The sequence below is a fragment of the Diadema antillarum genome, unplaced genomic scaffold (assembly GCF_040938485.1).
Source record: "Diadema antillarum isolate AM-2024a unplaced genomic scaffold, OU_Dant_1.0 seq00001333_RagTag, whole genome shotgun sequence".
NCBI classification, from domain to species: domain Eukaryota; kingdom Metazoa; phylum Echinodermata; class Echinoidea; order Diadematoida; family Diadematidae; genus Diadema; species Diadema antillarum.
The window spans coordinates 195,263-216,137 of record NW_027272103.1 but is presented as its reverse complement, the minus strand read 5'-3'; the positions used below and the strand labels follow the sequence as shown (position 1 = coordinate 216,137).

Sequence of the window (20,875 nt, the reverse complement as noted above, 5' to 3'; positions counted from 1 at the left end):
CCCGACATTTCGCGACAGGACCTCGCTCGCAAGCAACGAGTTGTAGGCGATTGCAACTACGTTACAGAAACGTCAACTGCACTATTCTGAATGCCCAATTCTGAGTGGTTATGAACATACTGTATAACCAGAAATGTTTGTGGCATGAAATTGGAGCAGACAGCCTTTTTCAGGACATGAAATTTTCGCGTATTGCCGCTGGCATTTAATGCATATAATGTAGATGAGCACTTTTGCATGCTTTTCAATTTTTGCAAATCTTGGCTCTTGCAAAATTCGTGAAATTAAAGTGCATGTGAAAATTTGTGGTTTTACAGTAGTCGGCGTGTGCTTTGATCTTTAAACAGAAGCCTGAAATCAATTTCATTATTACCTTTTTTGATAACAATAATCCTTGCTCTTGATTTGATGCGATTCCTTCTTCATGATTGACTATGAATTAATGATGAATGGAGTGAAATCAAACGAAGAGAATGAATGAAGAAATGACAAAGTGTTCATCAAAATCTAACATTGGATGAGAAAGTCACATTGGTATCCATAGCAACCACATGATGCGAAGCAGATGGGATGAAGATGGCCATGATTCTTGGGTCTCCCATTTTCTAGCACTAAAGGAATTTGTCCTCTGAAAAAGGAATTCAGTCAGGAAAGAGGGGTCATATTCCTTGCACTGAATTATGGTAGAGGTGTTTAGCCAATGCATTTTTAATACAGAGAGGGTTATAATGATTAAAAGCACAATATCTACAACATCATTGTGAATAAACTAATTGGCAAAGATTGGGAGGAGATGACATGTATTTCACTGTATCTGTTGTACTGCCACCCAATAGGACTGGATCATTCTGTGAGAACATTATGAAACTGGATCAGTTCCAGCCAATGGGGCTGGATTATCAGTGAGAATAAAGAAATGGATGATCCCGTATTCAAACTTTCCCATTACCATGTCGGATTCTTATGAGACTTTGGCTGCTGTATATATATATGTGACTGCTCTCCTTTACAAAGTCAACTAGGATGATATTTGATGAACTTTTTTTGCAACGTTAATGGACATGCACTCTTCAAATAGAAAGTACAATTTTGACGTTTCATTTCCTATGGAAACAACTCCGTTTAGCTTTGTTATTGCTTAAATTGCATTGTTTTGAAATAAGGAATTAACTTTGTGCGCATGTTTTACTTCAAAAATAGATTAGAGTATTCTTAGTGCATTTTCATTAATTAATAATTGTTTATTGTTCATTCTCAGTAGCAGTCACCCAACATACAACTGGGGCTACAATGATGTGAAGCGCCATCGGAAGATAGCCACTGGCCACACCCCAGATGTTCCAGGGTCGGAGGGCTTTGATTGGCCAGTGGTGCGTCGTAAATACTTGCCGAACTATTTCCTGATGTGGGACCGGCCTCAGAAGACGGCGAGTGTATTGTCGTATCGGGATGGCAACATGGTTTTTCTGCACCACAACAAGGCTGGAGGCTCCAGTATCAGGAAGTGCTTGCGAGAGATTGGAAAAGAGAGTGGATTGAACGTGTCCAGCAATGTATTCAGTTATCGCTATGCCGCGCAAGAATTCCATTACTGGAAGCATGCACCGAGGACTAGAAAACATGTCGGGTTGTATGGTGGGTATGCCTTTGGGGTGTGTGATGTCTTGAACGATGGGAGACCGTGTTCGTACTTCACCATGATACGGGATCCGTATGATCGTGCCATCTCGGCGTACCTTTACTGCTCGAAGAACACGAGCAAGGACCAGCTGTGTACGGCCCTCAAGGCCAGCGAGGTCAGCGTAGTGGACTGGGCGCTGCACCACGGCAGCTTCTTCTTCCGCCAGCTGCTGATGAACCCAGCCGTCTGCAACGGCTCGTACGACGACACCGAGTACCTCAGGAACCTTGATGGCTTCCCCCACAAGTTTTCACGCGACATCATCCCCTGCTGGTTCCAGCACAAGGTGCTCCTGCAGCGCATGTTCACGGAGGAGGAGCGCGACGGGTTCCTCCGGCACGTCATAGACAACCTAGAAAACTACTTTGCCGTCATAGGCCTCCTGGAACACTTCGATCTCAGTCTTTCAATGCTGCAACACGTCTACCACGTCCCCTTCAGGGACAAGTGCTCCGACACCCACTACAACACGGGCAAGTTCCGGAGGGTGCAGCAGAAAGTGGAAGCCGAGAGGTTGGTGGCTTCGCTGAAGCAACAACTTCTCGCTGACCCGCGAGTCAACGAGACCCTGCGCGCCGATCTGCTTCTCTACGAGAAGGCCAAGTCCATTTTTGCAAGACAAGTTGAAGTATACAGCCATTTGACTGGCAGGGATTCGTAGCTCTTCCTGCCTCAAGTCTTACCATTGCAGGTGGAATGGTGAACCTGGTATATACATTATGACCAAACACCGAGGTATTCCTCGTAGTCCATGAACAGGCCCTTGATCATTTCCGTGATAATGTTGAGGGATTGTAGACCCTTTTTTTGCACAGGTGTTGTAGTTGATGGTGCTGTCACCGACAGCCACGGGTGAAGTACATTACCTATACCTTGCTGTAGGTTTCCAAAACGATAGGAAAAATTGCTGAATGTGGCAGTTGTGGGGAAATTAACTTCCTTTGTGCTATAAACCATGTTGTCAGTCTGTTCAGTCTTGTTTGATTACGTTGTGCGATCCATCAAAACGAAAGATATATGTACCTTCCACGATTTCAGTAAACCAAAGACTCTCAGTGATTTGCAGGGATTTGGAATTAAAACGGTACCACATGGATAGGTCACATTTACTGTCAATTAATACTTGCACTAAAGCATGGACAGCCCGTGCAGCATTATGTTCAAACTCATGGGGGATACTCAGGAGAGTACAAGAAAAAGGAAGTGATAATATCTTCTGGCCAATCGGTATAATCTGATTTTACAGATATGTCATTTGTCTTGTTGCTGCGCTTGACCTTTTTTCTTTGAAAGCAGATATGACTTGCAGGAAATAATTTTCCAACTCAAATTTGATTAGCAATTTCAGCTGATGAACAATATTTCACATGGTATCCTGTACATTTCTATGGAAGAAAACTGCTACACAAAAGATAGTTTGTGTAGCAGTGGTGTAAAAGTGCATAGCAAATTGCAATGCGATACCAGGAAAATTATTCCCTGACTTGAATGGAAAGTCCTTATGTGTACCGTACAATAGGTAACTTCTGAAGGCAAGCCTATGACACGGTTCAGCTGTGTCCTCCCCAACACCCACTCCCAATCTGCGCCATGGCTTGTCATTTTGTGGATAATAGGCCATACATTGTCTGCAGGTAATAATGCGCCCAAGTCTGGGATAGCAAGTGATCCCCAGTTTATCCCTGTTTACAGTTCTTCATGATAGCTTGAGTAATATTCACAAATAGGGAGAAAAAGGCATGCAATAGAATGATGAGGTATTCAAAAGAAAGTAAAAAGAGAGAAATGGGGTTTTCATGGGTGTTAATGGAGAAGATCTGTCGAACGTTGATACATGGGATTACATTGTGCTGCATTGAAATGTTCAATTCTTTCCTGTCGACCTGCTGTCAGGTTTCATCTTTTTAAAGTAGACGTCTGTGTCAGTATGGTTGGTTGGCAATGAACTCTGCATTGCGAATGTCTCCATCAAGCTATATGATAAAAAATGAAAATACTGTAGTTTGTGTACTCAATTCTGTAACTGTTAAATTTTTTCTCCTGAATTTTTAAAAAGAATCCAGGGTAGGGATAGAATGAAGTGAGTGTTCTGAATGGTATATCATGTAGTACTACTGTTCCAAACCATAAATATGAGGTATAGCAATTGAGAGAAATTTTAAAGGATGTGTTCTATCATCACTATGTCCTTTAAATCCATCAAATTGCTCATGAAATCACATTTTGCTCGTTAGGCACAGATTTTTTCTTGCTTTGTTTTGTTTTGTTTTGTTGTTTTTCCACATGACAATGGTGTACAAGTGTTGTCAATCAAATTTAGGTGATTTTTGTGTTTGATAGGAGCTGCACCTATTTGTATGTGTATGTTTTCACAGCTTGACAAGGCACGAGCTACACTGTCAACAGAATGCTGTCAAGGCTCTGATTTCATGAAATGTGTGATGGTGTAAATGAGCTGCTATTGAAAGCGAAGACAGTACTTGTACATGTTGCATCAAAGTGAAGTTACAGACTGCTTGAACAAATATACTCCACCCGCAGTAGTAATCATGGGGGTATTCATTTGCCCTAATTGTCACGAGTTGTTTTGCCTGAGTGGCATTGTCCTTGAAGTTATCTGTATTGTAATACTTCATATTGCTTTCTTGATAGAGTTGTGAAAGAAAGAAGACCTGAAGTAATATGCAATGTGGATAAATCCACATTTTTCCCCTACTTTATCAGAACATGCTAGAGAAGGGTATTTTTTCATTGTACACTTTGTGAGTTTAAATAAAATCATGCATATCAATTTTTATACCCCCGCCAAACGAAGTTTGAAGGGGGTATATAGGAATCATTTTGTATGTTTCTTTTGACTCCAAGAAAATCAATCCTACGGTGAACACACATGTCTTTTGAAGAAATCATGCACTAAGAAAACTATCCCTGTGTAAAACTCTTCCAAGGTCTTGCCATGTTTTGTTGGTGAATGTCTGTATTCGAGTCTGTCATAAGTTGTACGCCCAGCTGCGTAAAAACAGATTTGCAAGGTTGGTGAAGAAAGAACATTCTTCCAGATATATCCACATTTCAAGAGAATCATGTTTGTTCTTCACACACTTACTGTACACATTTTATATTTTTGCTCTGTAAAGATATGTGTGTGGAGCTGATTAGGATGATAGTTGTGACATACACTGTACATGGAACAACAGGTCTCGCAGGGCATGCCTCAATGTTGTGAAGCTTTCAACAATAGACTGATGATATGTGCATATTTGTATGTGAGCCACTAAGTTCCTTGGCATTTCTTTGGAACATAGTTTCTTCTAAGGTAAACACTGAGTGATAGCTTTCAAACTAAATCCCTCTCAACCAATATTGGATGTTGCCATTTGGTAAATTTTAAACTGTCAGTAACCATGTCGTAAATGGAGGAATAACTTGTTGGGACCATGGAACAATAGCCCTTGCAGGAGTCTGATTATAACATGCACGATCCATCTCGCCTGTCTGTGAATATTCATTTGTCAACAAGTTGTTTGTCCCATAGGACTCATGCAGATATTAAGAGCTGTGGTGCAGTTCGAAATTTCAAACAGAACACAATAAGGGGAACCACTTGTGAGATATTGATGTGTCTGGGATATATCTCTGCCTTGAGTGGGCTTCGTATCATGACAGAGCTGCCAAACTCTGTGAGGAATCTTGTCGAGAAAGCTTTGCCTATAATTTGTGTGCTGTGCAGCAGAGTAGTTTCCCCAATATTTATATCGAAGCACATTTAGAAGATACATAGTGTTATTGTCAAATTGCAGAAAACATGACTGCATCTCATCGATACTGTCACAACGCATATCTGTCCCTTTCCCGTCTTGGATTTAGGGGGAGCGTTTTCTGCTGTTGAGCACCCCTCCACTTAGTCGTAAATGGCAGGTGAACGTAGACCGGTGTAAATCCATGTGATGTGTCGAGTGCACCTGGGCAAATGCTACCTCAAATGTCACTGCCCAGGTTTAATGTTTGCTGCGGGAAAGGATGGATACATGTATCAATTTCCCGTTGGCGCAGTCAAGCATCCAGCACATAAACATGGAGTCAGTCGCAGCCCTAAGTATGAACGACCCCTGAGTGAAGTGTACAATGGGAGATAAGCAAATGATCATGGGAAATGTCAAAGGTCACGGATACATACACGTGTATACAGTGTACGATGCATGTAATTATGGTTTTATACTGAAGCTGTGTATGAACCCACACATTCCTGTTCTTGATCCCCAGTATCAGATACTAAAATAATACAGTTATCAGTATTAGAAGACTGGCAGAGGGGGGTGCTGATACAAGTATTTGATATTTGTGTATTTTCATTCTCTTCCCCCATCTTGCCTTCATTTGGCAGTCTTGTTTATATGTGTTGGAAAATGTTTAAAAGACAGAAAACAGAAGGGGGGGGGGGGAAGGAAAGAATATTCCTGTGATTTTTGGACGGAGTGTTCTGACTTGATGAGAGATTTATTTGGATTATCGTGTAAAGCTTGAGACTTGCCTTCCATTAGAAGATTAGAAGTGTGTGAGGAAGTTCTTTGACACCTACCGACCCCTCACAGATGCCGCCATATTTTTCCAGCATTGCTATTGCAGCACTCCCATGGCAACACAATTTATTACTGTCAGAAGAACCGCAACTACATAGTGTACTTGTATAAATATGTGGCACATCTGTAATTGTATCATCTGGCCAAAATTGGGGTTGTTAGCAAACCCTTGTAAAGTCTATTGACAGCTTAATATTTCATCATTATGCCACGCCAAAGCCTTTTTTACCTTGGTAGATTTCAAGCCATATAATGTGTGTATTATTGCTTACCTAAAATATGATTATGTGCACAATACTTAGTATGTAAAATACGTGTTTCTTTAGAAGCTCTGTAAGAGCTTGGCATGGGTTTGCACACTATGCAAATGCTCTGAGTGATAACCATTGTAAAATCATAACACTGTAATGACTTGATACCTATGAAGAACTTTTTAAAATAACAACTTTGTGTTTATGCAATCTCTTTTGTTTATAAAATTTGCACATCAATATTTCTGTCCAATGAGAGCCATGTGCGTATGCTGTAAGCACAAGGTACAAAGGACACTGCTGGTTTTTGCTGCAGTGTTTTACTCCTTATTTTGTATTTCTGATGCCTGCAACAATGGCAATGAAAGAAAATGGGGGTAGGGGTGGGAAGGATGAAAAGTCACTCTTGAGAGAAGTTGTCGAGAAGACCCACATTTTCCTCCCATCCAGCGAATAAATACACATGTCGGCCTGATCATGTAAATACTGCCCTCGTGTGTTTACCGAGGCCAGAAACGCTACTGATGGATGGGCCTGTTTGGTGGTTTGTGCAAACAGTCGGCCACCGACAGCCGCAGAAACTCGTCTGCCCTAGCTGTCCGTCCGTCGTGGAGAGTATTGGCTGGCTGTCTCTCTCAGGGAATCTATGGTAAACAGCGTCACCCTCCGTATCGAATTTTGGGCAAATAACGTCGGGAGGCTGTAAGGCTCCTCCAATATGGAATGCCATGCAGTTTTTTATTCCATGATTCGTAAAGAAAGATGATAGTACTCAATGGAACTGCAGTGTGCATCATTTTAGGAAAACAAAGTTGAATCTGACGACTCAAAAAAAAAAAAGAAGTATAGTATATAAATAAATGAAAGTATAGATGGGGAGCCAGAATTAGTCAGTACGATTGGAAGTCTTAAATCAGATGGATTTGCTTATAATACAACCACATGATTTGAAACATATGCACAGGAGTATGTTCTTTGCAGTTTCTACATTTTTCATAACCTGTGAATGGCCAAGGATACCTCCTTGGAATGACTGATGTATGCAATTCTCGGAATCATTTTGTTATGAACTTTATGTCTTGTGATACTCGTCTCTCAGACGTTTTTTCAGATATACAAGGTATTGTATGACTACATGAATGAATGGTACAGAATGAGATTGTGAATTACAGTAGTCATACATCGTATAGTCTTGTAGAAAAAACTCGCTCTCCTGAAAACTTTGATGTGTTAAGGAAGAATTCTGATTGCTTATTATCCCTGTGATGTGAAAGAAACTGAGTTACGTTGGAACACCTTACATGATAGTTGATCACTACAAGTATTTTTTAGAAGTTACAGCAGTGACTGTGTGGAGGTAAATGGAATTGAGGAAGAATCCCAAATATTTTTGATAATCACAACTGATTGCACTGCCAATTTGATACTTTTGCTCTGGCAGTAATACATGATGCACAATGTGCTTTAAGCTAAATTCATTTTTTTTTTGAATGTTAGTTTGGCAACCTCTAAAGAGCAGGTATATTTATTTCCTCCGTCTGAGCTTGCTCAGTCATACCTCAGAATAACTTCCTCTCCAGCGGGGGCGCCATAACTACCTCCCAACAAAAGAGGCCACAATGAATGTATATACACCAATGTCTCGAGGGGAAATGATCTGAACGTGAAGCTGTCAAAATACCAGCGTATGGTACACCTATAAACTTTGCAGAGAAGTTTTTCCCTCCCACAAACTATGGTGGATGTTGCCGTTGGCTCCATAACCTTTTGTCAGACCGTCATGCTTGATTTATCAAACTGCAAATCGAATTATTCTGGTGAATCTATCTAGGCTTTTTTCGATCTAGGCTTTTTTTTTCTTTCTTTAAGTGCTTTTTGTCTGTGAAATGACAGGATGAATGTTTAGGGATTTTCACACTCATATGTGTTGCAGATATTCCAATTCTGATTTTTTTTTTTTTAATCCTTTTGTGAGATAAGTGTGGGGGTATTGGTGGGTGGTGTTGCTTCCATTCTTATCTGATCTGACTTGATTCGTGTTGAATGCATACAAAACTGTATGTCAGAGTTATTGATGTCTACTTTCCAGACACTGCGAAATCATTTTTGAGGGCACAATTTTCATGATATGCTGGTATTGAAGTGTTATTACACTTTGCTGGCAGAATTGGTATGATTTGATATAGAAAAGGGAAAACAAAATTGAATTGTTTGTTCCTATATATATATGGAAAAATATAAACAAGAGAGTTACTTTATATTTCAACATGTTGTAACATTTAAGTTGGGTTTAATTATCAAGACTACATCCACTGGTAGCAGTGAACTTCTAATTCTGCTCTGTGCACTGCGAATTGTAGATCCACAAGCTCTAAAAAAAAGAAGAAAAAGATTCGTTATAGAATCACACCATTCTTTGTGCAGCAGGATTCTTTTCGATGTAAATATTTCTGTCTTCAGACCACTATGTGGATGTGTGGCTTTGTTTCATATACGATATTCACTCATGTAAATATGACAGTGTATAACAATGTGTGCATGTCAGTATTACTGCTATTCATTTCGGGTAAAACATTGAGAAACTGATTGATGATCTATGAAAGAAAGGATCACAAAAAGTTTATATGTGTATATATATTATATAAATGTACAGTATGCCTGTTTTCATTTTTTTTTGTTAAACATTCAAAGTATATTTGCACACTAGTGTTTGTGCTCATGATTTGTATGGCTCATCATCAGATGCATTTGTTGAGTACGTCGTGAAATGACAATTAGGATGGTAAATATGACACATTTTTTTGTATTGCAAGCCCCTATCACAGTCCCAACCCACCTGGGTGTACACCCAAATGGATGCATCGTTTCATCTCGGCCCCTATGAAAAGTTCCATCTAGGCTTTGAGTCAAAGAACAGGAGACGTTTGATTTGCAAAAGATTAATCACAGTGAGAAAAGCTTTTACAGATAGGTTTCACAATTTTTTCTAGTGCCCCTTTCATGCTTTAATAGCAAATTTTACCCTGATGCACACTAGTGAATCCGGGAGATCTCGTATGAAAGGTCTCTCAGGTGAAATTGTTGTACCCCTTTCAGTAACTCCCCTGGCTAGCGCCAGGCCCGAGCTAAGTCGTAAAATTTTGAGTTTATGAATGGGTTGGGCCAAAGTGGCCCACGCCAGGAGCGGACTATTTTGGCACTGCTGAAGCTAGCACCAGGCACGGGCCAGGCTCGGCCCTGGTGCCAATCGAAGAGTTTATGAATGATAGCAGCACCAGGCTCGGGCCAAAATTTCTTGCACGGTCAAAGGTCACAATTACCTGGCCATGCCCTCCGCCGGAGCGCGCGTTCAGTTGCCATTGTAGTTATCCCTCATGTGGCCGAGTTCGTGAATGGGTCATCGTAAAAGTAGCGCGGCTCTGCTGGAGTTACTGAACGCAATTTTTACTGCTTGGCACGGGCCAAATTAGCTCAGGCCAGGAGCTGGCCAGAAATGCATGAGTTACTGAAAGGGGTATCAGTAATATGCTTGGTGACTCTGAGATGCTACTCTCCAACTGTCCTTGGTAGATTCCCGAGTGTCCCCTAGCTGGAACTCCTTGGCGATGTTGTCGTGTAAACTCCTGGGTGAAAAGGGAAGGTTAAGTATATACCAACAATGTTGTTGCGGGCCGTTTCGCACATACGCCATAACATGTACTTCCTCTGCAGAAGAGCGGACGAGAGAAATTCTCTCGTCTGCTGGGGTTCCAGGTTTGATTCCCTGTTGGAATTCTGCCTGGTGATCCCGGAGTGACTAGTGTGAAAAGGGTATAAATCGTCTTTCTTCTAACTACCCCATCTCACCTGTGTTGTAGTCACTTGAGCAGTTTTAATATGCCTTCAAGTGTATTTTCGATTGTACCTGAGAATCAATGTCAATCACAACACAGTGCTATTTATTCATGGGAATCTGATGCTGTATTCTCTATTCGTCTGTCAAGTGCCAAAGTGTGACAGCTGCACGTCATTCTGTTCAATAATCTATCATGACTGGGGGATGACTTCATCACAATATATTTCTTCCCTTAGGCTGCGTTCACATAGAAGTATACTATTCGGGTATTCGGGCTCATTTTTCGAGGGCACACGAATAGCTTGAATCGAACGATAGGATTTCCTCACACCGGTTCACATAAGAGAGCACTATTCGAAAGTACCGAATAGCTGCGAATAGTATAGCAAAGTGGGAATCGAGCTTGTTCGATTTTCTTGCAGCGTATACTGTCTCTCGTTTATGAAATAATGACACTTTTGGTCTGGATTTGCCCTTTAGCAAAAATAAGCATGTAGACTGACACTATGATGCAGTTTAGAAATTGTTAATAAGATTTGCTGGGATGTAGGAGGAAGAAATCCTCACTGCATGGGATGGTGAGTTGACGGTGCGAGTGATGGTGTATTCGGTGCCCGAATACTGAATAGCGAATAGCGAATAGCGAATAGCGAATACTTCTATGTGAACGCAGCCTAATACCTACTTGGTTATCGATGAATTTCTCTGTTCGAAGGTTTGCTGTGGTGCATGTGTTGACCAAATCACTGCATGTAATACTGTAGATTTGCCAATGATTCACGGAAGATAACCATCCGAGCATTGAGAATTTAGGGTTTCTGGGACAAACACTCTGAACTAGGGCTTTCTATAGCTCAGTCAGTAGACCTCCGGGCTAGCGTCCGGAGGTCTCAAGTTCGAATCCTGATGGAATCTTATTTTCTTTTCTCATTCTTCCATTAAAAAGATAAATTTTCGAAGACCTGCTGTCAGCATTTGCTGTTCGGGATTGCCAACACACAGCCATGCAGAGCTATCAAATTTTCTGTTTGTCCCAGATGCGATAAAGCAAGGCTTACAACGAAAAATGTTCACGTAGAGTTTACCATGCCTGTTCAGCTGGTGTCATTGCTGAGGTCCAGGAAAGGAAAGAAAGAAAGAAAAAAAGAAAAAAAAAAACAATAAGGAAGAACACACAGACAAAAAGTCCTGTTATGAGTTTTGCGTTTCTGGGACTTCTGCCAGACACCTTGACAGGAATATCAAGAATCGATCCTGTTTTCCGCGTGAAACATTGGCTCAGTCCCAACCTATATTGTATTTCCAAGGAGCTACCTCAGCCTGACGTAATGTGGCCACTTCTCGCATGTCCATATTAGCAGTGCTCTTGTATAATGTAAGACCACATTTACAGCTGTAGTAGTGTTCAGTCTTTTTTGTTTTCCCCCTTCTCAATGGAATACCGTGCATGGATTACCAAAAATGTCTTGAGAATTGATGAGTAGGAAAAATTGAATGCTGCCTGGTGTGTATGTGCTGCTGCCTAGATTGTGGAAACTTGTGGTACTTTGGTGTTCACAGAGGGATGATTGCAGGTACCCAGTATTCAGAGTACCCTAGTCTTTATCCAGGCTTTAGCCCTTGTGATTTCTCCTTTTGTACTCATTGCTTGTCTTGATTATGTTTCTGTCTTTGATTTTTTTTTTTTTTTGTGGGGGGGGGGGGGGGGGGGGGCAAGGCATTTTTTCCCCCCCAGGGTGTTAAAATTTGAAAGGCTTCCATTTTATGTGGCAACAGTGCAGGTGAAGTGTACGACTACGGAACCCTGGACAGCCTCTGTTTTGGGTGTGGTGTTTTTGTATGCAATGATACCACTCGACCCAACCAGTTTCCCCCCTCTATATTTTTTTTGTTCTTTAATTTCCTGCCTGGAGGAGGTGGACCAGACCTTGCATGCAAACTGGGATGCTCCATCCACAACGAATCTAGACTGAAAATGGGACTGATGATGGGGAAAAGGGAAAGTACTGTATGGGGGAAGTAGGGAGGAGGAAGGGAAGATGGAGGAATAGGAAGAGAAACGAAAGGAGATGAGAGAGAGAGAGAGAGAGAAGGAAGAGGGAGGCACAGATAGAGTGGAAAAATTCACTTGTCGCTGCTGGTGCTTTTTTAACCGAGAACCAGAGGAGTGTATTCATGTAATTTAAGCAGCCAGCCACTTAGCAATAGTAGCTTGCTTGTACCCGGTAACCGCGGCGAATTAATCTGAACGGTGCTTTTCTTCCTGTGGTGTAAAATTTCCCCACAGGTCGCCTTTTTTTTTTACCTCCCTTCCCCTCTCCCCTGTTCCTCTACCTGCTCGGCTTCGGTGAAATTGTTTGCTGTTCACTTCCTGGTTAGCCGACATCTAGTTCTCAAACCCTTCTAGAGAGATGATAACGATTTCAGAGTGCGCATCCTATGGGCAGCGAAATTCAACAAGTATTCTACACATACAGCTGTAGAATGCTTCATGGATTTTGATGTGCTGTAGAAGTGCCATCATTGTCTTGTTCTCTGGTGGAATTCATCTGTTATAGTAGCCAGTGTAGTTTTGTTACCTCTTGTGACTTCTTTCTATTTTTTTTTTTTTTTTTGGGGGGGGGGGGGGCAGCGGTGGGAGGGATGATGGTTGCAAAAAGTGTGTTCAAAAACATCAGCTAACATTGATTTTATTGACTTGGGTAAAGTTTCAAAGGTGTTTTCGTTTGATTGACTTTGTCCTGTCTTAAAACATTCTGAGCAGTGATCTTCTAAGTGTTCAATACATGAAATCTGAGCTCTCTCTCTCAAGAGAGAGAAATGTGGCTCAGTACTCACAGAAAGACTCTTGAGGAAATCGGGGAGGAAGTTGTGATCTTGTTCTCGATCAAACGCTGAGACTAGTTTTTGACCTGTCCAGGTTTAGCCTGTGTTGTGCCTTCCCCCGTTTTCATCTGCAAACCGTATGGCTTTCCCATTCGAACGGAAAAGTTGACACTGGTGCTCGTCATTGAAATCTGTTTTCAGTATTGAAACTGCTATTTTTGGCTAGCATAGGCAACACAAAGGCAAATGACCTTGCCTTTTTTTTTGTTTTGAATTCCTTGTCAAATCAGGTACATATTGGAGTTGTTATGGTTGTGAGCTATTTTGCAATCAAATACCTATGAGTGGCGATGTAACATAAAAGACAAACAGTCTTTGTAGCATAAAATGTTTTGCATTAAAGGAAATGTAACTTTATACCGGTAATGACCTGCTTTGTAATGGAGCTGGGGGAGGGGGGGGGGGGGGGGGTGTTACATGAATCAGCGAACATATCAAGTATCATTTCTGAGTACTTCTAAAGACTGGTTGTAAGAAGAATTGTAAGCGTTGATGCCAAAGAATGGAATAAATTTAGCAGTCATTACAATAAGCCTTTCTAAACCTTCAACAGAAAAAAAAGAGAAACCTATACTGTCACCTTGCCTTGTTTATTCAACACCTCTGGTATTCTAATGTATTGTTTGTCCACTGATATGTGTCAAAACTGTGAGTAACTACCTTTTGTCATGTAACTCCCTTGCAGCGTATTCCCACAGTGTTTTAATCACACTGATCACAGTCATCATCTCTTACTACTTAAATCTCCCCATCCCTCGCCTTTAGTATATCACGGTCATCAATCATCATCATCATCCTTATGACAATAAGAAATTTAGTTAATCATTTTGCCCTCTTCAATATCTTAACCCCTGTGAAGCCATTACCGAGTACAGAGAGCAAATGGTCTCGTAAAGTATGGAGACAGTGGCCACAGTTTGTGTACATTGCTACGCAGGGGAGGTATTCCACCTTCCCACAGTATGAACACTGGGATGTGTGCATATAAGCCCTATATGTTTCTCTCTTTGTTTCCATGTGTCTTACAGTATGATGACATAAGGTTCCAATAGTCTCAAGACAAGTAAAATATCTGAAATTAAAAATGAAATTGATCACATTGTATTTCTTGTTTACAGTTGTAAGGGGGGGGGGGTCACAATTACACATTGTTTGTGTGAGTGTGTGCATGTGTGTAAATGTGTTTGTAGGTGTAGTAAAGAAGTGTGTGTAGATCATAAACTCGAAGGTTCACAAGGTTAATTGTATGAAATCTGAACTTCTTTTCCCCTTTGATTACAGTGTAATGAGTTTACAAAGTTATCACCTGTGTTGCTGCAGTGTGGCTCTTGTGTGTCCTTGTAGGAGAGTGAGGCATGTTCACAAGGTTTACTGTTTGAATGCTTTAAATACTGTAGTCAAGAGGTACTGCTTATTCTCTTCGGCGTGCTCACATGGTTAACTGTGTGTGAATGCCTCAAATAGTGTAGGAAAGATGCACTAGTTCTTCTTTTCTTGTCCATCAGAATAGTCAATTTGTAGTGTTTTCCAAAATTGTGAAGTCCTTGAATATTAATCTAGAGCCTCGATGAGGTGTAAGTGTAGAAATTGGGAGGCACTCCCCACCACACTGCTCCTTATCCCTGGCTTAGATGATATCCTATACTATAATACTCGAAGTTGTTGTTGTTGTCGCGGCCTTATGTATTTCCTGTTTTATTTCGGCGTTGCTGGTTTCTCTATCTCCTCCCGAGCCGTCGGCTCCGGGCAGTTGCGACCGGTGCCGTCGGCCGCAGGAGAGTATCCTACATCGAATGGCGTGGGTTTCGGTCCCCTCTCCGCCTCCGTGTCGACGTCGAGGACGAAAAAGAAAAATTAATTAGCAACATGCATAATGCATTTTTGTGCGTGACGAAAGAGCCGAGCGTTTCAATATTCATGAACCTGCGCTGGCCTCCTGCTTTCTCGATCTTCCATCTTTTAGCTTGCAGAGACACTGGGGGATACTAAAGGTGATGGTGCAGCGAAATCTCTGACATCTTCCGGCGGACGCGCACGCACACACACAATGTACCTCGCAGAACTCTATACACACTCTACACTGTGTGTATATAGTTTTGTGATGTACCTTTGCCTCCGCCTGTTACGTGTACTGAATGTATTGACGATGGTTTCACGAATCTGTGTGTGCGTGACATGGACTACAAGGGCATTTACGTACAGTTCGCCATTATTGGCGTCCCCAAATGAAAACAACGAACGTTGGTTATGTAATTGTATTTTGCACAACTGCAGAATACTATATGCAGCTCAGGTACGTCATTTAGTTTGCTCGCCGTTTGCTCTCAAGTCCGGTGTCATTGTACGCAGACTGTTTAGGACGCGGCTAAATATATTTGCCGATCGTACCCTTACATATCAGATTACACGCGCAGCTGTGTCCATTCGTTTACTGCAGAGCTGCTGTAATCATACATATTCATAAGATGAGCGGACGTAGAGGAAAACCTCGCTTTGCCGACCGCCTATTTTTAAAATTGCAAGTGGAAATAGAATGTGTGGTTCTATGGTCTATCAAACCAAGTTTTGGTGACAAAAAAAGAGGGAGCAAATGAAGACGAATGCAGTGATGTATATTCTTCTTTCTTCCATAACATGGGAAAAATATTTAAGAAAAAAAATACGAGGTCGTGAGAACCTACTCCCACGGGTGCCTATTAAACCTGATGACTATGATCTCCCCCTCCCCAAATAATAACAATGATGATAATAATAATAATAATAATAATAATGATAAGGATAATGATAATAATGATATAATAATAACAATAATAGGAGCAATAATTGTAGGCCTAATATTAATTATGATAATGTACAATCTGAAGCAGATGTAGTTCTATATTGATATGATATATCAAGCCAAGTTTTGGTGATTAAAAACAACAAGGAGGGAGCAAAATTATGAAGACGAAAATATCTTATTTTTCTCTCATAACGTGGGGAAAAGAAACATGAAAAAAAAAAACACAAAACAAACCGAAGCCTTGAGACCAGCCGTGGATTCCCGCGGGTGCCCGCGTGGATGCAAGAGCAGGGGGTAATCAAAGTCATAGTGTTAATATCTTCCCGTTTCAACGGGAACAACCTGTGGGCAGAACTTTCGGGGAATCTCATTTGCGTTTTTGGTAATTTTTCCCTGAATGTTTTTGTTTTTTGCCCTGCGGAGGTGGAAATGTGTGTGTGCGTGAGGGGGGGGGGGAGGGGTGAGGGGCAACAAGACAACTGTTGGACTTCAACGGGTGCAAATAACCCCTCGAAACTTAAGTTCTATAATAAAAGCAAGTAGTGGCGGGAATGATCCCTACCAATGGACCGGATCGCCTGGCATATACTACAAAAAATGTATTATAAAATTTCTGGGAAGGGTGGTCATTTAGAAGACAGCACAATTAACGAAAGAATGAGAAGACTTTTCTTTTTATTTCTTCAATAAAAATGTGCAAAATCGTATTATGAGAAAAAAAAAATAAAACCCCTCAGACCCGTGGATTTCCACGGGTGCTGCTAGTACATATATATACCTCCAAGGAGGTATATATATGTATGTCTATCTATGAGTGCATAAGCTCTTGATGTTTGCCTACCACCATGTTTTGGATGTCAGAATAGATTTGGCGTGTCAGCACGATGCCCTGTCCTGTTCTCGTGTAGAAAGGATGCGGCGATTCTCATCGAAAGCTGCCGGGAGTTGATGACATGAATGAGAGCGATGAACGTTGACTTTTAATGAGCTCACAAACCATTTTTGACATGCAGGCCCCCTAGCCCTGGCTTCATTTGAGATGACAGTGCAGGATATTACGAATCCAATATTGGAGCAATATTTTGCAATTAGTTATGAACCTCTATGGAATATGTTTTGACATCCACATATAGCAATATTTCGCAATTAGTTACAAGCGTCCATGAATATGTTTTGACATCCACACAGCAATGAGAGATGCACACAAGACCAAACAGAAAAAAAAAGTTCTCTTGTTGGGCGTTGTTTTTTGCATTTCATGTTTGGATCCAGGAGACATTAAAGGTCAGAACACCCCCTTGTAGGTTTCTGTGCATTTGTTTTCCTCTGCATGTCAAAGAGATGTCTGGGCTAATTGATTTTGGCAAGTTTGACATGGTAGTAATTTGAATTACACCATAGAAGGTTGTGACTGATTAAAATGGAACTTAAGCCCTGTATGTGCTCAGACATTATAGCCAAGCTACTGCTGTATGCATTCGCATATTATGGTCATCCTTGTAAACTTAACCGCATTAGTTAGCAAGGCCGTGCAGGTGCAGCAATGTTTCTCGGTCCAACAGAAATGTCACGGTGACAAAATAGGGATTAGGGGGATTAGTTAGTCTCTGTTCATTAACAATTAGTTTCAGACATCTGAGCCAATCCGCGAAGCAGGCACTCCAGTGGCTGTGCCAGTGGGCGAACAAAGAGCCGTAAGGATTAGGGACAGGTGTTCAAATTCAGTGTCACTCAGCAATGGCTTTGAAGTACATACCTTGACATTTTGATAGTGCTTGCATCTGAAAGGTTGCAAAGGTCTGATCTATTAGGGTGAAAATGGCAGCTCCTGAGCGTCGCTGATTATTTGCCTTTGTTCTTTTTTTTCTTTCTTGTAGTTGTAAATTTGCTTTCTGTTGTGATCTACGGTGCAACATTGGAATGATAGCACTTCTGTTAATCTTTCAGCATTGGTTTTTAAAATCATTTATCTGTTGTGTCATGCAGTTTGAGGTGAGAGACTGAATGAAAGTGAAGACAGTGTCATTTATGATGATTGATACCACTTAAGCTTGTATTCCACAATGTTTTTTCCATGTAGAATTTTGTGTCATATGTGGATGGATTATACTCAAGTCAACTCGGTATATTAGCCATGGAAATTTACCACATCAGTGGGGAAGTACTGAATGATGACCCGGAAAACAAACAAAGTATTTTTAAAAATCTTTTAACCTGTTGGCCCAAATCAAAGACTTGTATACATGATTGAAGGGGGTTTAGTCCCTGTACTGCTCCTCGTCTTACTCCAGTGTCCTTTCCAAGATATGACAAGAATCATCTCTCCCCACTTAATTTCTCCTGCTCCACCCCCCCCCCCATCTCCCCGTGTGTGTGGAACTGTCCTAATGGGCTGAATTTCAAATAAAACAGAAACTGTCTGAAAACTGATGCACCTGACCGCTATGTTTTAGTGTCGCTTTTGCAGACGATAACAACTTGTATTCACAGGATTAGTTTGTACTTTCTTTTATCCCCTTGATGTACGTAAACTTTGGCCTATATGTGTTGTGAAAACAGTGAAACTATAAACTCATGCTATTGCATGGGGATCAAGTAAGGGGCGTGAGTCATGGAAACTACTTGGATGGTTCAGTTGGAATGATCAAAGTTAGTTGGGGTTCCACCTTTACTTATTTCACCTATCAGTACTTGCCGTTCTGATTCTGAAAGGTATTCATCTTAACCTGTTTCGTATGGGAACCTGATGCCCGCGTATTAAAGTCTGTGGGCCTATCAGATTTCAGTATGAAATGGGTTTCTGCCATTGTGATTTGTCACCGATAAATGTGACTCCTTTATCTTTACCATTTCAATTTGGATCCACGACTATCATAATTTGGAAGACAATTCACTTCTTGCAGGGCAATGCTCTTTTGTGTGGTTATGGATGAGAAAAGAAGTAGTCACTTTGTTAAATGGCTGGATGTTTCTTTCCTTCTGGTAGAAAGTCGCGTGCAGATAAAAAAATGTCTGAGCTCTTGATATTGTCAGGACGGGAGTGATATATTGGGGTCCTGTTTCTCTTGGTAGTGATACGCATAATGAGCCAGATATTCCATTGGGGTATCCATGGGGAAGACCCCTGGATGAACGTGATCAGACGAAATCAGGCAGTGAACCCATTTGTTACCATGGGGGTGGGTGCTAGAGAACCTCATCTGCAACCTCTGAGACTTCATAATGGGGGGGGGGGGGGGGGGGGCTTTATTGAGAAAAATGATGGCTGAAGTTCTTACCCATCTCTAATAGTTCATCTCTCTCTCTCTCTGTCTCGTACATCTTGTTTGTCCCAACTTCCTTCTCTATTTTCTGTTTTTTCTTTTCTTTTCTGCCTCTCTCATTTCAATTTGGGCTTCTGTCATTTATTATGAATTCATCATTAAGTATTTCTCATTGGGCATATCGGCGGCAGGGGCACCAAAAACGTGACCAGAAAAATGCACGATATAAGCCGGCGTCTGTCATATTGCAGAGAGATCGATATCCCCTCTGAGGAAAATGAATCGGAGAAACTTTAGATGATATGAGCGGCAGTGTTTGTACCCTGGATGAGGTTGAGCGTTGTGATTGGAAACCACAAATTTTAATGCGTGTTCTTCTTTTTATTTGCTTTTTGTCCCTATATATATATATATATATATAGATTTGTTTATTTCTAATTTGTAGAAGTTGCTTTTCGCACGTACACCAGACAGCACTGTGAAAATTTTGTGTAATTATTTTGCAACGATGTAGAAGATTGGAGACACGCTCCTTTCTCCGCCTTCATTAAACCCGTTGAAAAGTAGTCCCGAGTATAATCGGGCAGGCGTCTAATATGGGAATGCGTGTCGTAGCAAAATCAGCCCATCCTCAATGGGTTAAGATTGAAGTAGAGAGGACATACAGTGTTTTCCATGCACGCACTCGTACTATTCATGCATTCATTCATAATGTCTGGGAGATTACATTTTGTGTTACCTCATGCTTGGAGCAGCTATTGTGTGACGTGAAATGCTAATTGCTGCTTGCAACATACGAGTCTCCTTCCTGGCAGGAGATATACAGGTTATGATACTCACAGATATCATATACCTGCCAGAGGTATAGTCAAATGATTTCAAGCGTTATTTTTGTTTGCTTTGTTAGTTTGTTTTTTTTGAATAGGGAATGAATCAAGAAAAGTACTTGATAAGGAGACTATTCTCAATTTGAGTGTGATTTATGTCCACGGGTTCTATTCTGTTTTGTATTATATAACATATGGCTTGAATCCACATCAATAAGTTGAGATACCAATGGTTGTCATATCAAGTCATGTTCCATCTGAATATGACGTGTGTATTTTTTGTTTGTTTGTTTGTTTGTTCTCGGTGTAAATGCTCACTTGTACTGGCACAAGGTGATAGTGTGTACATAACAAATAAACGTTTGCAGTTTGAAATTCCATGCAGGATCTTGGTGGTCAACATGGCTGTGTGATTCATGTCACCAATAACTGTTTGAACCGGCAGAGGAGGATCTTCACTCGTAGTTTTATGGCTATAGTGCACCTGGCTGCCATTGTCCACCAGTTCTTGTGGTCATATGTCAGTTCTTGCAGTCATTACATGTATCTTACTCTCTCTCACCCTTACTCATTATCACTAACAGGAGCAGAAATATGGCTCCATTTGACGTGATTTTGGCCACAACCAATTCATGATGTTTGAAAGGGGGAGTGACTATTTTTTAAGGTTTCCTCCAAAAAAAAAGAAGACAAAATTGTGTGCTATTTTGCACATACAGTGAATTTGCACGAGGGATATATATTTATTTTCATATACTAACCCGTGAAAC

At 41.1% G+C, this 20,875-nt stretch overlaps 1 protein-coding gene across 2 annotated transcripts in view; it reads left to right on the top strand.

Annotated features, from left to right (window-relative positions):
- Positions 1-4,414, top strand: part of LOC139708401 (uncharacterized) — an 86,692-nt gene extending 82,278 nt beyond the window's left edge. For both annotated transcript variants that reach the window (XM_071620354.1, XM_071620355.1), the window contains one exon: positions 1,262-4,414. In XM_071620354.1, the coding sequence (XP_071476455.1) occupies positions 1,262-2,342 (1,081 nt within the window). In that variant the 3' untranslated portion in view covers positions 2,343-4,414. The remainder of the gene's footprint in view (positions 1-1,261) is intronic.
- Positions 4,415-20,875: the final 16,461 nt, after the last annotated feature.